We start from the raw sequence: 17,973 nt of genomic DNA on the forward strand, positions 1-17,973 counted from the left end.
ATGAGCAGGAAGGAGTGAAGTGGCTGCTGTCTCCTCCCCATGACATGTGAACCAGGCCACTATGCATTGCATGATTAACATATGTAGCGCAAATCTATTAATAGCTTTTATCATTGTTAGTATTCTATAAATGAGTGTGCATTTCTTATGGAATGGTAAATGGAGGTTTTCAAAACTACTGCAAACCACCCCATCATGCCATTATCACAGTGGCCTTTCTACAATGATTACATATATGAATATAATTTTAAAAACCATTTATTATTTTTAAAAATGAAGTGCTCCTTCTTCAGGTAGGTAAAGGTAAAGGTACCCCTGCCCGTACAGCCAGTCTTGCCAGACTCTGGGGTTGTGCGCCCATCTCACTCAAGAGGCCAGGGGCCAGCGCTGTCCGAAGACACTTCCGGGTCACGTGGCCAGCGTGACATTGCTGCTCTGGCGAGCCAGAGCTGCACACGGAAACGCTGTTTACCTTACCGCTAGTAAGCGGTCCCTATTTATCTACTTGCACCCGGGGGTGCTTTCGAACTGCTAGGTTGGCAGGCACAGGTCCATTTAACTGGTACTTTTGGCTTAAGTTCAGCTCTTGAAAGCTTCAATGTAGGATCCCCCCCTTTTACCGCATCAAGGAACATGCACTCCATAGATAAGTCAGGCAACTTTATAGGACAGAAAATATTCCGCACCAATGAAGGGAAACCTCTGGCCCTCCAGGAGTTTGACTTCCAATTCCCACCCACCCCAGCATGGCCAATGGTCCGGGATGCTGAGAGTTGCAGAGCCACAACATCCCCCTTCCTGTTTGACACTGTGTCAGTGTCCTTCCAGTATTATTTCATGGCCTGAGTTCATGTGATCCAGATGGTAAACTGTCATGACATTTAGTACAGCTACATCCTCACTGCCAATGCTAGTGTTAGAGCACTGCATGGTTCTCCTACATTAGGGATGGAGGAATCTTTGGCCCTCTAGATGATGCTAGGTGTTGTACAACTCCCATCAGCCCCAGCAACCATGGCCAATGGTCAGGGATGATGGGAGTTGTAGTTATGGAATATCTGAAGGGCCAACTTGCCCTTCCTCCTCTTTGAGACACCCTGTGGAGTCCTCCCACTCTCTGGATCAGTTGAAAGCCCTGATATGTGGACATTCTCACATCAGTTCACCAAGGAGTTAAAACACCTGAAATTGTGAGTAGCAGGCTGATATTTATACCTCTTCATGTTCAGCCCTTTGGCCCTGATCAGACTGGACAGCTGAATATAAATAGGAGGCAATCCCCTTCGGCGTAATTAATTGCATCCACAGCAATAATTTCATAACCAAAGGAGGATGAAAGCAGATTGATTATTGATTCACTTTCTGTAATTGTTGTTTTGGCTTGTATATTTTCAGCAATGCTATTAGCATAGATGTTGTGTTCTGTGTTTGTGATAAAACATCTTCTATGCCAGGGGTCTGCAACCTTTAAGACAAAAAGAGCCACTTGGACCCGTTTCCGAAGGAAAAAAAACTGGGAGCCGTAAAACTCGTCATTATAAAAATAACTTTTTTGTCACTTTTTTATTATTTCTTTGTTTGACCCCTCAGAATTACTCCTCCTCATAGAAATAAACATTAAATTAACAAGTTACCTTTTTGTGTGTGTGTGTGTGTGTGTTCTTCACTCCCCTTCAAAACAGTGATCAGCGTACATGCCCCCTTTCAATGCAGTGACCAGCGTACATGCCCCTTACAGTGTAGCGGGCGGGCGGGAAGGTGACGTCGGGATGGTGCGTGACTAACGCACGCACCGCCCCCATGCGATGTCACAGCCAGTACAGCGCCCGCCACAGTGGGGAGTGTTGGGGCGCACAATGCGCCTCCTTCCCTTGCTAGTCACCACCCCGGAGCCGCGGCAAAGGTGTAAAAGAGCCACATGCGGCTCTGGAGCGTGGGTTGCAGACCCCTGTTCTATGCTGATGTAATCTGCTCTTTTCCCTATGCTTATGAACAGAAAAAAAGCGGACTCTAAAACTCTATCCAAAATGATCAATATTACCCCAAAGATGTTAAGCATTACAAATATAGGGATCTCTAGGTGGGACAGCAGAGGAGAAGAATGTTCCACTGTGAAAGCAGAAACTCATGTGCTGATGCAATGTTCACCTTAGCACTATGCTTGATTTAATGGTAGTGTAATTGCACAGAAAATGAGTCTTTTATTGTAGGTAATTCTCACATATCATGGTTAACACAGGTGACTTAGGATTAGCTTAATTATTGGTATGTGAGACATTTTCTATAGGGAGCAACTGCAGCAGTTTCACATCTGAACCTTTAAGTCAAGGGCTCTAGTTATTTTTTTTGCCAAATTAATTAATTATGCCTTTGTAGCATGATCACATTTTAGGTGGCTCTGCCACAAAGCTTTAACTTGACTGGGCCCTCCATTCTGGATCAAGCGCAAAGGAATCCCCACATGGAGCACATTGCAGTAATACAATCTTGAAGTAAACAACACATCAACTACTGTAGCCAAGTTTTCTCAGTCCAGGAACCATCGTAGCTGTTGTACAAGTCGCAGCTGGTAAAAGGCACTTCTAGCCATTGAAGTGACCTGGGCCTCCAGAGACAAAACTGGATTCAGAAGCACCCCAAAACTTTTGGGGGCACCTCCAAGCACTTGACCTTTTTTCAGACACGGGAGCCACTCGCCCACAGAGCCTCTGACTTGCCAGGATTCAAGCTCAGCTTGTCTTTCCTCATCCATTTCACCACTGTGTCCTCTCCTGATTCAGATGTTGTGAAGAAGCAGACTATTGGCACCTTGCCCTAAAGCTCCTAATGACTACTTCCAGTGGCTTCATATAGATATTAAAGAGCATGGAATGTTCTCTTACAGATAGCAGATTCCATAATCCGACTTGTTCTGGTGTTGCAAGAGCCTCAGTAAAGCGCTTCCACCCAAGGTATCTCAGGTATTGATCCACCCTAGGTATCTCAGCTGGCGAAGTCTGCTAAATTAATGTGAAGTGGTTGGAGACAGACTTTATTACAGCTCCACAATGGTGCCACAGTTCTCTGTTGCTATGGAAACCAAGCTGTGGGAAGACAAAAAAATAAAATAATAAATGGAGACCCAAAGCATCAGCTCTCCTCTTCTTCTTTCTCTTTTTCATGTGATGTTCCCATGGGGACTGCTGAAAGCCTCATGGATGTATAACCATGAGAAAAGTCTAGCAAGGCTCCACGGAAAAGAGCAAGTCTCGGATCTCTTTGTCAGTCACCCACAGCTGAACAATCAGCAGTATTCTTTGATGACGGGGGGGGGGGGAGAGAAGTGTCACACAAAAGCCATTAAGTCAGGCGGGACAGACTCTGCGTGCCGAAATGATACTAATAACGACAGAATGGCTTCTAATAAGACTAGCTTCACCATAGCACTAAAGGAGCTTGGTGCAGTTTGTTCCCGCATCAATTATCATATCTGGCAAGAAGTCCTGATCTTAGCAGATTTATGGCTGGTTCCTGGGATGTTGCTGGAGCAGCATTAAGTTAGAAGAAATGCAAAGGAAGTAGGTAGCTCTGTTAGGCTTGTTTTGTACTGTGCCATCGTGGAGTGCCAAGGGACAGACACAAAGGAAGGGCAGATTAGATTTCAAGCCAAAGAAATGGAAATAGTAAATAATAATGATAATAATTAATGATCGCTCTTTTAGAAAGCCTAGGTGAGCTGCTCCTGGAGACCTATATTCATGTACATGTGCTTTGAGCAGACCTTGAAAGGTCATTTCAAATCCAGCCAAAGCTAAAGAAATCAAAAGAGTCTTTTCCTCTTGACTGCATGGCAGTAAAAGGCCCTCTTCAAAACGGCTCTGTTTCTCTCTGTCTCAAAAACACCCCTATCCCTGCACAGCTGAAAGGATTTTGATGCTGAGCACAGACTCTGGCAAAGAGCCTGAAGCTCATTTTCTATCGCCACTCTTTTCTAAGAAGTGCTCCTCCCCGATATTTCCTTTCCCCTCAAAAAGTAGGGCTTGCTCGCTGCACCCTGCAGCCCAGTGACTGAGGCAGAGTTATATACCAGTCCCCGTGGCTCTGGAAGGCCACATAAAGATGTCAACTCGGGCAGTTTCGAAAGAAGATCAGACAAATTCATGGAGGCCAAGGCTCCTGTCGGAGGTAATATATGCTTCTGAATGCCGGTTGGGGGAAACTGCAGGAAGGGGAGAGCACTGCTGGCACTCAGGTCTTTGCTTGTGGATTTCCCATGTGCATCTGGTTGGGCACACTGAGAACAGGATTCCGGACTAGATGGGCCTTTGGCTTGATGCAACTGGGCTCTTCTGACATTCACAGAGGGCCAGTGTGGTGTAGTGGTTAAGAGCGTAATCTGGGGAACCGGGTTCGCGTCTCCGCTCCTCCACATGCAGCTGCTGGGTGACCTTGGGCTAGTCACACTTCTTTGAAGTCTCTCAGCCCCACTCACCTCACAGAGTGTTTGTTGTGGGGGAGGAGGGGAAAGGAGAATGTTAGCCGCTTTGAGACTCCTTCGGGTAGTGATAAAGCGGGATATCAAATCCAAACTCTTCTTCTTTTTCTTCTTCACAGAAGGAGCCAGTTGGTACCCCTGTTCTCTCCCTCCTCTCATCCCACAAAGTATATGGCATTTTAACATTACACTGAAAGTGAGGGCTGAGCTGGTGCGGCGGTAGCGGGAGGCCCCGTTAGCTGAAGTGGTACCTCAGGTTAAGAACAGTTTCAGGTTAAGAACAAACCTCCGGAACGAATTCAGTTTTTAACCTGAGGTACCACTGTATAATGGGAGTGGGCATTATGATCTTGGAAGATCATAGGGCCAGTTCTGGGGTGAGTCCTGGTACTTATTTAGTTATTTTGCATATCTCTTATAGGACTGCTGTCCAGAAGGGTTGAATTTTAGGGCATTCCCACCACATGTGGAGGTATGTGCCTGTGGAGGTGCAGACTCTCTAACATCTTGGTGACGTTCCTGGGTGCATCAGCGCCAGTTTCCATGGTGTTAAGTACCACCTGTAGGTGAGTTTCGGAGTGAGTTCTCTTCTTTTGGCTAATACGGACTTAAAAGGAGGTTTAGAACACATTCTAGTCCACTGAGTGGGGTTAATTGCAAAGCCCATGTCGTGCTCCCATTGCTCTTTGATTGTGTCAAAGGGGTTTGTGGGATTTTGGAACAGTATTTTGTATATTGTGGATACCATCCCTTTACCTTGTCCCTTTGCTGTCAGGAAAAGGTTTTCAAGGTGGACAAGGGCCTAGTGGCTGCTGATTTTACTGCTGGATTGTTTAAGAAGGCATGTAGTTGAATGGTGTGTTATCCAAGGTATTTGGGTGTCCCCTAGTTTCTCTTGTATTTCTTGTTTTGGTATAGTATGGGTTTGTTGTTTTTGTAGAAGTCTTTTAGACAGTGTAGGCCTTTGGCTTGCCAGGTTTTTATCTGGAGATTTTGTGCTGCATGTTGGAATAGTGGGCAATAGGCCAGGAGGGTTAGCGGGGAGGGGGATAGTTTGCCTACTTTTCCCTTCTGTGTGAACCTGTTCAGTGTCATGGGGATTTACTTTAGTTTGTTTTGGAGAAATGGGTGTGCTGTTGAGGGGATGTTTTTGATGGTTTCTCTCTCCCAGTGGACCATTGTTTCATCTCATCCTCTCGCGCATACGGAATTATTTGGCGTACTTGGTTGGCGATGTCATATGATTCTGTGTTGAGGACTCCCCATCCTTCTGAGGAGGGGGGGAGCAGGTATTTGGGGCTTATTCTTGGCTTTTTGTGTGAGCAAATAAACAAGTATGGAGTTAGGTTGGGGGAATCCAGATTGGGGTTGGGAGTTTGGAATAAATAGGTTAGTTTTGGAAGGGTGATCATTTTGAACACAGCATACTTTTGTGATTATGATGATGAAATCTAATTGCATCACAAAGGGCTGCCACCTTTGGCTCTAGAAAAGGGAATAATTACATCCACAATTAACCATTTACATGACGTAGGAGGATGATAAGACAAATACATGAAGGATCAGGCTGTCGTTGACTGTTGGCCATTATGGCCAAGCTCTGCCTCCACAGCTGGAAGCAGCAATGCTTCTGAATGCCAGTTGCTGGAAACTTCCAGAAGGGGGCGTGTTCTTGTGCTTGGATCCTTCATCTGTGTTTCCCACAGACAACTGTTGGGACACTATGAGAACAGGATTCACTGGCCTGATCCAGCAGGGTCTCATGTTTTTAGATTGGAGGACAGGTGAACATATTTGCTTGGGTGACTCCTAGATCTGTCAGTCATGGAGGAAGTTAAAAGGCTGTCCCTCAATTGGCCAATTAAGTTCTCCTCACTCAAGAGCTTCAGAAGAAGGAATATGTGTCCAAAAGAGTAAATATGTGATTTAACATTCAAGGGCTGATTTTACATTTGTCACTTGTATTTTCTACTAACTTCACAACGTTCATGGTTAATACATTTTGCATCTTGCACCAAATACATTGAATATGATGTAAATGTCAAACACCCAGATAAGTTCTAGAGAGGTAGCCCTGTTAGTTGCAACAAAAGCAAGACAGAGTCTTGTGGTACATTAAGGAATATCACATATTATTTCATAAGGTTTAGTGGGTGCTTCTAGACAGGGCTTTTTTTGCCACAAATGGAAAATTCAGGTCCAGTTCTTCTGTGAGCATGACTGGCACACAATCATCCTTCCACTTTGTTTTTTCAGCCTTAGATTATTATTTTTCTCCATAGGTATTCCACTGTTTCCCTCCCATACTAGTGGGAGGTCCTTTTCTTTCTGTGCTCAATTTTCTGGCCCTTCCCCCCAGTCATTACTCTTCCACCCTCCACTACCTCTTCCTGGTCTGGGCAGGCATGCATGCAGGTAATTCTGTATCTGTGCACATAGACATTTATTTCCCACAAGAGCAAATATTTCAAGCCCCTTATCTACCATGCTTCACAATGGGCAAAATGGAATATTGTACTTTTGTGGGATGGAGGTAACGCCCATTTCCATTGTAATAATACAGAAGTCTTACACAAGACTGATGTTGACCTATACTGAAATCCTGATCAAAGTGCCTTGCACAAGACCTCTATATTATTTTTTTCTAAGTCTCTATGTGCTGCTTTTACAGCCTCTAAGCTAATCCTCCCTGTGTGCTGAGATATTGCAAGAGTAGGTCCTCTGAACTTGGGCAGCATCCACAACATGCATTAAAAGCATGTTTAAAGCAAACGCCTTCCTGCAAAGAACCCCAGGACCTGTAACTTGCTTAGGGTCCTGGGAATTGTAGCTCATTGAGTAAACTACAGTTCACATGATTACTTGGGAGGTGAAACTATGACTATTAAAATTGTATAAACGTGGTTTAACTGTATAGTGCAGATGCACCTTTAGGTACCAGGTGAAAATGTTCCTATTCAACCAGGCCTTTGGCTGATTAGCAGCTGACACCCTTTTAAGTGTGTGTGTGTGTGAATTACTTCTTCTTCTTCTTCTTCTTCTTCTTCTTCTTCTTCTTAATTTTGTGTTTTTTATATTGTATTTTTATGTTGTGAACCACCCTGAGATCTAGAGGTGAAGGGTGGTATACAAATTTTAATAATAATAATAATAATAATAATAATAATAATAATAATAATAATAATATTGGTGTGCCTTCAGCATATGGCATTTGCTGGGAATAGGCAGACTCATGTTGTTTAGGTTGCCAGAAGCACAATGGCTAAGTTGTGTGTTCACGTGAGGAGTAAATGGATGCATGGGCATAGCCAAAGGGGGGGGGCAGGGAGGGGCAGCGGGCCCCCCATCAATAAAAATAAATAAAAATACATAGCTAACTGAGGTTCTGCCACCAGCCAACAAAAGACCTGCCCTCCCAACAAAAGGCCTGCCCCCCCCACAAAAAATTCCTGGCTACGCCCATGAATGGAAGTAGGGATAATGTCGCTAGGTACTGCACATCAAAATGTCACCACCACTCTGCAAAAATGTGATAATGAGCTTCAACAAACTAATAATTGTGGGTGTATAAAGGGTTATTACTTAGCTAATTTTCCAAAGTAAATCTGTATGAAATGTAAAAAAAGAAGAAGAAGAAAAAGTAAAAGATGGCCTTCTGATGCTGACAGTGCAAAAAACTTGTGTGCACTGATTTCACAATAAACCTCCACCTGGAAGCACCCTCTGTTGTAACCAATGCCAGAAACTTAGAGATATCAATCACAACAGAGTTGCTGAAACCTAATGCCACAATGAATCTGTGAGTCTTGAAGATGCCAGGTATGAATTCCTATCAGGACATAATGCAAACAAAGCACAGCTATAACAATCTGGATACTGCAACTCAGTACAGCACCACAGCACATGTACGATTATGATTTATTGGAAGCAATTCTGAGTTCAATAGGACAAACTCTTCAGAACGCATACATTACAGCTTTAATACAGGACTTGCTATGTGATATCTTGCACCATTCCTAAATGTATTTCCAGTACTGGGTCAGATGAAAGCATAAAAAGCAAACAATTAGTAGATTATGGAAATTGTCAGGGGGAATGTGCAATTGTAACGCCAACTTTCTGAAATTTAATTTGGGAGCGAGCTCCTCGATCTCAGAGGAGCGTGAGTAAACATGCTGAGCCGGGAAATAAAGATGGGGAGACAAAATATTATTCTCTCTCTGCCCCCAAGTTTATGCTAGGATTCTTCGGAAACGGATACGTACTAAATCAGCATACAGATAGGCGCCGTGGCGTCGTGACCCTCACTCGTGGATCAGTCCTCAGTGACTGTTGCATTTTCCAAACTAGTAGATTGACTTTTCTTTCCCACAGCCTGTCACCTGCTTGATCTGTTGCTGATTTTGTCATGGTACTCGCCAACTTTGGATAAATTTAGGACATACACTGCCGCTGAAGGGACGATGGGAGAAATTTGGAGCCAGTGAAAAAGAAAGTCGATATTGCTCTGTGTGTGTGTGTGTGTGTGTGTGTGTGTGTGTGAGAGAGAGAGAGAGAGAGAGAGAGAGAGAGAGAGAGAGAGAGAGAGAGAGAGAGAGAGAGAGAGAGAGAGAGGCGGGTTTCACATAGGGACAGCCCCCTGCCCGGGGTCTGCTCCCCAGCAAGTTATCTCTCCGGAGGAGGGGAGGGAACGCGCACGCTGAGGTGCCGCCCCCAGCTCCCTTCTCTCCGCGCATTCGCTCCAGCTATTGTGACGTCACTGCGTTCTAAAAAAGAACCGAGAAAACAATCTGCATTGAGAGAAATAGATACAGTCCGGGTCCTATTTAAAGGGGAAGCTCTGGGCACCCCGGAGTCAGATCCAGCTTTATAAACAAAGGCGAAGGAAGGATTGCGGGAGAAGCCTCCTCAGCAAATATGGTGTCGCCGGTGACAGTGGTGAGTTCCAACAGCCAGTTTTTTAGTAACTGCAAGGCGGGTGGGGAGAGCAAAGGGGGACGACACATACACACACACACACACACACACACACCAGCAAGTATAAAATCAAGTGTCAAGATTGCAATAATTGCTGCCTCGGGAGAATTGCTGCCTGCAGATTCGCGGCTCACGACTTCACAATCGCTTAAGGGTTTTTATTTGGACAGGTAGCCGCTGCCAGAGAGCATCTGACCTACGCAGGGAATCCTGTCCCCATCATCTGTGCCGGTTACTAGAGTAGTCCCCCGCCACCCCGTAGTACTTCCATCTCCTTGCCCTTTCCCTTTTTTACTCTCTCCTCCCGCCTCCCTCCGTTGCTGGTAGCAAAATGTGGCTGTGATGGCGGTGGAAGAAGAGGGGGGGGATAGAGATTGGAAAGGGGGAAGAGAGACATCACGACCGGATCGGTCGTTGCTTTACATAGCAAGCGGTGTGGGGGCGTGGGGAAGAGGAGGGAACCCTGCCAAAAGTCAATAGGATGAAAACATTGGGCATGTGACTAGGAAGCGTGACTTTGTTGATTTCGCTCCTTGGGGCTTGCCGGCAAGGCACCGTCTGATTGATGGAGAAGATTGCGGGTGGGAGGGATTCCAGTTCACCTCCCCCTTTCTCTGGCGCTTTCCCCCCTCGCCGCCCCCCCCCCCCGACTCGCCTTGCTCCGGAATTGCTGGAGGATGGCACCATGCTGCCAATCTGCCTGCCTGTGTGTGCTTGCATGGCCCATATATATGCGCGTGTGTAAGGCATGTGCCATTACGGATTTCTGATCCCCGGGTGGGTGCCCTCTGGGATCGAGGAACAACAGTGCAGAGAAATCAGCAAGCTTTATTTTTGCTTCTCCCCGCCCCCTCCCCACTCCGCAGCTAATAAACATCTTTGTCCGAATGCCATTCAGACTGGTGAAGATGTTTTGAAAATAAAAATAGGCAAATCTAAAGGTATATCTAAACCTCTCTCTCTCTTTCCCTCTCTACATATATATATATATTAATCTGGAATGAACGCAGCTAGGACCGATTGATAGATAGGTTGCTGAAGCAGAGTGATGTAGTCAAAAGCATGCTACAAGGACACAGGAGACCTGGGTTCAAATCCATTGCTACCCATGATGCTTACTGGATTTCTAGTACACAGAGCTGTTGTGAGGATAAAATAGGATAATCCTTTGCAGCGCTATTATTTTAGGAAAAACGGTGCCGGAGCTCACCATGAACGCCTCCCTTGTTCTCTTATAATGGCAATAGTGCCCACCATGGGTATAGCCAAGGGGGGGGGAAGGCAGCTGCTCCCCTCAAATCAATAGGAAAAAAATACATAGCAAATTGAGATTCTGCCCCCCCCCAAATCCTGGCTACACCCATGGTACCCACCTGGAGCAGAGTTCTGTTGAGTTCCATCTGAAAAACCCCTGATCCTGTGTAGGAACATAGGAAGCATCAAGAGCAGTATTGCCTACACTGACCACCAGCATCTCTCCAAGGTGTCAGGCAAGAGCCTCTCCCAGCCTTACCTGGGACCTTCTGCATGCATGTATCTAGTTTGTCTGTCCTAACCGCAATACGGGACGTGGCGCTGTGGGTTAAACTACAGAGCCTAGGACTTGCCGATCAGAAGGTCGGCGGTTCGAATCCCCACGACGGGGTGAGCTCCTGTTGCTCGGTCCCTGCTCCTGCCAACCTAGCAGTTCGAAAGCACGCCAAAGTGCAAGTAGATAAAGGCGGGAAGGTAAATGGCGTTTCCGTGCACTGCTCTGGTTCGCCAAAAGCGACTTAGTCATGCTGGCCACATGACCCGGAAGCTGTACACCGGCTCCCTCAGCCAATAAAGCGAGATAAGCGCCGCAACCCCAGAGTCGTCCACGACTGGACCTAATGGTCAGGGGTCCCTTTACCTTTACCTAACCGCAGTACAACAGGCGTTTCATTCCAAATGAAATTAGAACAGGTATTGTAGTGACTTCACTCATTGGGCACTTGAGGATATGTGCTGTTGTGGCGAGAGCAGACTTTCTCAACCCTGGATTACCAGATGTTGTGGGACTACAACTCCCATCATCCATGACCAGCAGGGGAATGATGGAAATGGTAGTCCAACAACATCTGGGAGTGCAAGTTTGAGAAAGGCTGAGCTAGAGTGTTGGGCCTTGGGAGACCAGGGTTCAATTCTCTGCTTAGCCACGAAGTTCACTGGCTTGATATTGGGCCAGTCACTGCCCTTCAGACCATCCTACCTCACAGGGTTGCTCTGACGATAAAATGAGGGCAGGAGAACCATGTACACTTCCTTGAGGTTCTTGGAGGAAAAGTAGGATAGGAATGAAATAAAATTGTGATTAATACCTTTATCAAAGTTACGTGCCTCACTTTCTGATCTTGATGCTCTTTAATTCCAGATGAGTGGTTTGGAGGTCAGCAGGGAAATGTTCTCTGTGTGTGAAAAGAGACTTTATTTCTATTACTTTATGTATTGAAGAGCTGATCTTTTGTTGTTGTACAAACTGAAGCACATACGTAGCTCATACTTTAACGTTTTCCCCCTGTTCAGCACTGCCAAAACCAGTGCTGTATTATGAAAATCATGGGCCAGACTGCTGACTGGCCCCTTTAATTGGGTTTGTTTTAAAGGGAAAGATAAATAGACAGCACCCGTCCTGTATTATGAAAATTGGGAACCCTAACCAGATTCTTCTTAGCCTGTCAATTACAAGTTAGTTTAATGCCCTCTATTCTGTCTGTGTATTAGGAGATAATACTTTTTCTTTAACTGAATACACGGTGATGATTTTTAATGTGGGAATGAAGTGAAATGTAGCCTATTTTACTAGTGAAGCTTCAGGCCAAGATTTGGCCCTTGTGAGCCTGAAAAGCCTTTTCTGTATCTTTACCTCATTGCCAATCTTCTTTTAGAACCAATAGAAGATTGTGCCAAAAAAATACTGTCTGATAAAGGAAAGGTACAGATTATCTCTATTTGACCTTTCATCTGCCCGAAGCAGCTTGAATTCTTTTTTCTCTTTTCCTCTGGACATGAAACACCTGGTTATAAAACATTCTATTCTCTGAACATGATTTATGTAGGCTGGAACTGGAGTTTTTTTGCAGGTAGATTTTTGTGGCCATCTTAGGAATCTATTCTTGTCCCTAATTTTTTCTTCTGTTAGATCTCTTCCTCCTTTTACTGACCAACTTTTAGACCACAAAGACATTTACTAGCTACAGAGCTGGCATCACTGAGCATAAAAGTATGACTTATTTTCGAATAAAGCATACAGAGGACTGCACTGCATATTTTCTGGTAAAACAGATTTGGCAACTGTAATGTCCCAAAGTCCTTGAAGGCTTATTTAATCGTTCATTTTTATTAGGTCTCTGAAAACTGTGCTCAGTACCCCAAATATCTATAGGGACAGTAGATAGTTAAAATAGCTATTTAGAAAAGCCCTGCTGGAACAATCTAGCCAAACTAAGATACTTTGAAATGTAATGGGACTTACCTCTGGCACTTTGAAAAAGGATAGATAGACCTTGTACCATTTTATGAAGACCAGGGCTGCTTCCACACTTTGAGTCTTGGGAGAGATACTATTTTTATAGTATAAAAATACTCTTGATAGTGCTGTATCCTGCCATAGTTCTTTATATCTCAGACCTTGGGCTTTAGTGTGCTGGCACCTGCCCTTCCAATGCACACCAGGCAGGTACCTACACCACTGACATTTAGATACCTGCTTAAAACTCACCTGTTAAGCCTGGCTTTCCCTGAGAGATGATCCAGCCATGCTGATTTGTGATATACATTGTGTTTTTTTATGGATGTAATTTTCTTGTTGAGTTTATTTGTGAGTATCTGGAGGCAGTTGGAGGATGGATGCAGCTAACAGATTGAGGTTGAATCCTGGCAAGACAGAAGTACTGTTTTTGGGGGACAGGGGGCGGGCAGGTGTGGAGGACTCCCTGGTCCTGAATTGGGGAACTGTGCCCCTGAAGGACCAGGTGCACAGCCTGGGAATCATTCTGGAGGTCAATTCTGTGTCCAGGGCAGCTGTCTACCAGCTCTATCTAGTACACAGGCTGAGACCCTACCTACCAGTCTGTCTCACCAGAGTGGTGCATGCTCTGGTTATCTCCCACATGGACTACTACAATGCACTCTACATTGGGGCTACCTTTGAAGGTGGCCCGGAAACTACAATTAATCCAGAATGTGGTAGCTAGACTGGTGACTGGGAGTGGCTGCGTAGACCATATAACACTGATCCTGAAAGACCTACATTGGCTCCCAATATGTTTCCGAGCACAGTTGGTGCTGACCCTTAAAGCCCTAAATGGCCTCAGTCCAGTATACCTGAAGGAGCGTCTCCACCCCCATCGTTCAGCCCAAACACTGAGGTCCAGCGCTGAGGGCCTTCTGGCGGTTCCCTCACTGCGAGAAGTGAGGCTACAGGGAACCAGGCAGAGGATCTTCTTGGTAGTGGCACCTGCCCTGTGGAACGCCCTCCCACCAGATGTCAAGGAAATAAACAACTATCTGACTTTTAGAAGACATCTGAAGGCAGCCCTGTTTAGGGAAGCTTTTAATGTTTGATGTTTTACTGTGTTTTCAATATTCTGTTGGGAGCAGCCCAGAGCAGCTGGGGAGGCCTGGCCAGACGGGTGGGGTATAAGTAATAAATGTTGATGATGCTGTTCATGATTAGGTGTATAGAAATGTTTGAAACCAGCTAAATAAATAAAACCCTGGCAATACCTTCCCCCTCTTAGTATAGGTTTACTCAGAAGTAAGTTCTGTTACAGCAAAGTTCCTGCTTATTTCTGCTGCTCTCCATGGTTGTCCTCACCCCCTTTCTTTCAAAGCAATTTCTTCTGCTGCAATAAGTTTCTGGCTGTTCACAATTTCACAAATGCACTCATAACACCCCCCACAAAAATTACAGATCAATCGTAACTCCCGGCTGCAGAACAGAATGTAATGGAAGATCCAGCACCAGCTACAAAGTGTGTCCTGTACAGAGCAGGAATGCCACCATCATACTGGTGAACAGGAACAACTAATTTCAGGGGCAGATGTAGCTATATAAGAAATGGGAAAAGAGGGAGCTTTCAACTAAAGGGGCAGTGGCCCCCAAAAGCCATAATGCTTCTTTGCTAATCCACACTGGACAATACAACTATATTTTAAGACAACAAAATATTCACAAGTTGAGTCAGGAAAAATGCACGTAGACACATTGGAAAGTACTGGAATGCAAGAGTTTGTCAATAGGATTCTCCATACAAATGAAAGTAAACAGATTTTGTTCATTCTGAGGATCATAGAAACCTTTGTCTGATGGGTTCCTACATTGTTAGAGAAATTTCAGAGATGTCCATGCCTTCCCACCTATTCTGCTGCACACTTAATGGAAACCTTTGCTCTACTGCAGGAGTTTCAGAAAATGCCTGAGGAAGTAGTAAGCTTCAAGGTCCTTTGAGAAGAGTTAGCTTTATTTTATTTAAAATGAAGTGTGTGTGTGTGTGTGTGTTTGTGTTTGCACATTTGGAGTCTGTAGTTTCAGTTCTCCATGTTCTCTAATTCTCAGTAAGCTGACAGTTCCCTTCCTTCCCCAGCAGACGCTAGTGAGGGTTCCCTGTACACTAAATGCTGCAGTCAGATCTTAGACTGATTCTTCTGGCTCAGAGTATCTCCTTTCATGAGAGGCTAGAGGAGCCAGTCAGAGCATTCAGCAGCACTGCAGGGTTTGGAGCCTAAATCACCATGCTTGTTACTTATACAATTGATGTGAAGGTGAATGTACCTTTATAGTATTTTTTAAAACAACAATAACATGAAAGGCTATTATTATCGTAGGCTGTGCAGTTTATGACTAGCAGTGCATTTGAAATGCCCAATTCTACTATTAGAAGAATTGCATTTTGTAAAAATAAGATGTTTATGCATATTTATGTCATTTCCTTTATTTATCCTTTAATAACATATGTTTTAATTCTTCTAATAATGCAGAAAAGCTAAACACTTTAAGTTCCCACTAATTTCAATGGGAGAGATTTTTCCAGAAGCAATTCAAATCACAGAGTTGTAGAATTGGAAGGGATCCCAAGGGTCATCTAGTCCAGCCCCCTGCAACGCATGAATCTCAGCTAAAGCATCCATGACAGATGGCCATCCAACCTCTGCTTAACCCCCCCCCCCCCGGGAATCAGTCTACCACCTTCCAAGGGAGTCTGTTCTACTGACAAACAGCTCTTACTACCAGAAAGTTCTTCCTCATGTTTAGTTGGAACCTTGTTTAACTAGAATCCACTGGTTCTGGTTCTCCCCTCTGGAGCAAGAGAAAACAAGCTTGCTCCTTCTTCCATGTGACAAACCTTTAGCTGTTTGAAGATGGCTGTAATATCTCCTCTCAGTCTTCTCTTTCCTAGGCTAAATATATCCAAGTCCCTGAACTGTTTCTCGTAAGGCACAATTTCCAGACACATTAACATATTGATAACTCTCCTTTGCACATGTTCTAGCTTGTCAATATCCATCTTAAATTGTGGCACCCAGAACACAGGAGTCCAGGCAGAATAGAGCGGTACTATTTCTTCACTTGATCTGGACAATAGATCTCTGTTGATGCAGCCTAGAGTAGCATTAGATTTTTTGTGTTGCTTCATCACACTGTTGACTCATTTTAAGCTTGTGGTCTACTAAGACCCCTAGGTCCTTTTTGCATGTACAGTCGTACTTTGGAAGCAGAATGGAATCTGTTCCTTCTCTTACAATTTTTGCCTATATACTCTCAAATCTGCCTTCCATGCTCTGGGTCATAGATCTTTTCACAAGTGTATACATTCTTTACATATAATGCTACTCCTCTTCTCTTTCTGTTTGGTCTATTCCTTTTGAGCAGGTTGTATACTCCTCAATTTCTACATTCCAGTCATGAGACTCATCCCACTCATCCTGCATACCTACTTGGGAATAAGTCACACTGGACTCAATACTTCTGAGTCAGCATGCGTTGGATTGCACTGTTAAGCATGTGGTTTGTTGCAATAGCAGTTACAAATAGGATTAGATTAGCATGGAGTCTAATTACTTCTGTGCTATACTCAGTCAAAATTGAAGGATATGTGGATCATTGCTCCCTGGCATTAATAACTAAAGACACATCCTGCAGTGTAACCTATATATTCTTTCTAACTGTTTATAGCTGGGATGGAGAACCCAAGGCACTCTGAATGTTGTTGACCTGCAGCCCCCATCATCCCTCACCAGTGACTATGGCAGCTGGGATGGATAGAAGTTGGGAGTCGGACAACATCTGGAAGACCACAGGTTCCCCATCCCTGCTCTCAGGAGCTCTCATTTATGCTACAAAAATCTGCAGGCTATTTCTGGCAGGTGTGCAAGTTAAAGCACAAACAGATACTGTAATTTGTCTCCATAACTTTCCTTCCACAGGGGTGGGGGGATTTGGGCTTGTTTCTCTGCAAGCAAACCCTGAAGAGTAACCAAGCCTTGTTCTTGACTTGCTGCTCATGATTTGTTGGGGGAAAGAAATAATGAGCCGGGTTCAGATATCACACGGTGCCAGACCACTGCATTGGGTTGGACTAGATGCCCCTTTGGGGACCCTCCATCTCCACAATTCTATGATTCTGTGTTTCCCAGCAGTGCTTCAAGGCAGGAGCAAAGCACCCTCAGTTTCAGAATGCACCAGAATACTGCAAATTCACATTTAACCACAGTTAATTTGACCGAAGGTTTAATGTGATGTGCAAATGAGGCCACTGAGTGACAAACAGAAGATGAAATGTGAGAGGAGTTTTGGTGTCATAGCACCCTGCAAGTATCAGGCATTGATCACTACCCAGAGATTTCAAAACCATCAACTAGCCTTTATTGGTGTTGACACTAAATCCATATCTGTTTTTGGTGCATTATGCTGCTTGCTTTTTAGATTATTTCCTTTCAGTGAAAAAAATGGAAGGAAAGTAGATTTCCTTTGAGAGAGGGTTTCAGAAATTCCTTGGGACACAGATTGGGAACAAAGCTGCCCAAAGGCCCCTCTGCTAGGAAGCAGAAAGCAAGGCATCACCACTCAAAGGACACCAGAGAACATCTTTTTAGTGAATATTTGATGCTTAATTCTATCCTTTCTCAGTAGGCACTGCCTTAAGGTTTCATCACCAGCTGAGTGGCACTGAAAGGGGATTACCCTGCCGGCGTAACCGCTTTGTGAAAGGAACTTTTGCTGAAAACAACTGTCCCTTCATATTGTCCTGCTGCTAATTCAGGGGACATGGCTTTAGCTGATTGTAACTAGGGCAGATTTATTTTTTGTTTGCAAAAATACATGAGAGCAACGAGAGTATCAGTGCTGCACTGCTGCTGCTGCAGTAGGGCAACAGTGTGTTGACACCAAAGAGCTGGCATTCCTACCAGTTATTCCATGGCTAAAGGTGGTGGAATAGTTGGCACACAGGAATGGCTAGTTTGTTGGCCTGAGAGAGGAGGTGTGATCTTGTTTAGGT

At 44.6% G+C, this 17,973-nt stretch overlaps 1 protein-coding gene and 1 long non-coding RNA gene across 5 annotated transcripts in view; one reads left to right on the plus strand and one right to left on the minus strand.

Moving 5' to 3' along the window:
- Positions 1–2,181: 2,181 nt before the first annotated feature.
- On the minus strand, positions 2,182–8,820 carry LOC309366244. Its single transcript, XR_014166606.1, has 2 exons — positions 8,740–8,820; positions 2,182–3,083 (listed from the first exon to the last, which is right to left on the minus strand). It is a non-coding gene; the product is annotated as an uncharacterized lncRNA (long non-coding RNA).
- A 440-nt stretch (positions 8,821–9,260) lies between these two features.
- TMEM86A (transmembrane protein 86A) overlaps positions 9,261–17,973 on the plus strand; it is a 37,646-nt gene continuing 28,933 nt past the window's right edge. For all 4 annotated transcript variants that reach the window (XR_014166483.1, XR_014166484.1, XR_014166485.1 and 1 more), the window contains exon 1: positions 9,261–9,412. Coding sequence is in view for 1 of the 4 variants with exons in the window: in XM_081904598.1 (XP_081760724.1) it covers positions 9,392–9,412 (21 nt within the window). In the remaining 3 variants the exon portion in view is untranslated. The remainder of the gene's footprint in view (positions 9,413–17,973) is intronic.

The sequence above is a fragment of the Podarcis melisellensis genome, assembly GCF_964234715.1.
Source record: "Podarcis melisellensis genome assembly, chromosome: 1".
NCBI lineage: Eukaryota > Metazoa > Chordata > Lepidosauria > Squamata > Lacertidae > Podarcis > Podarcis melisellensis.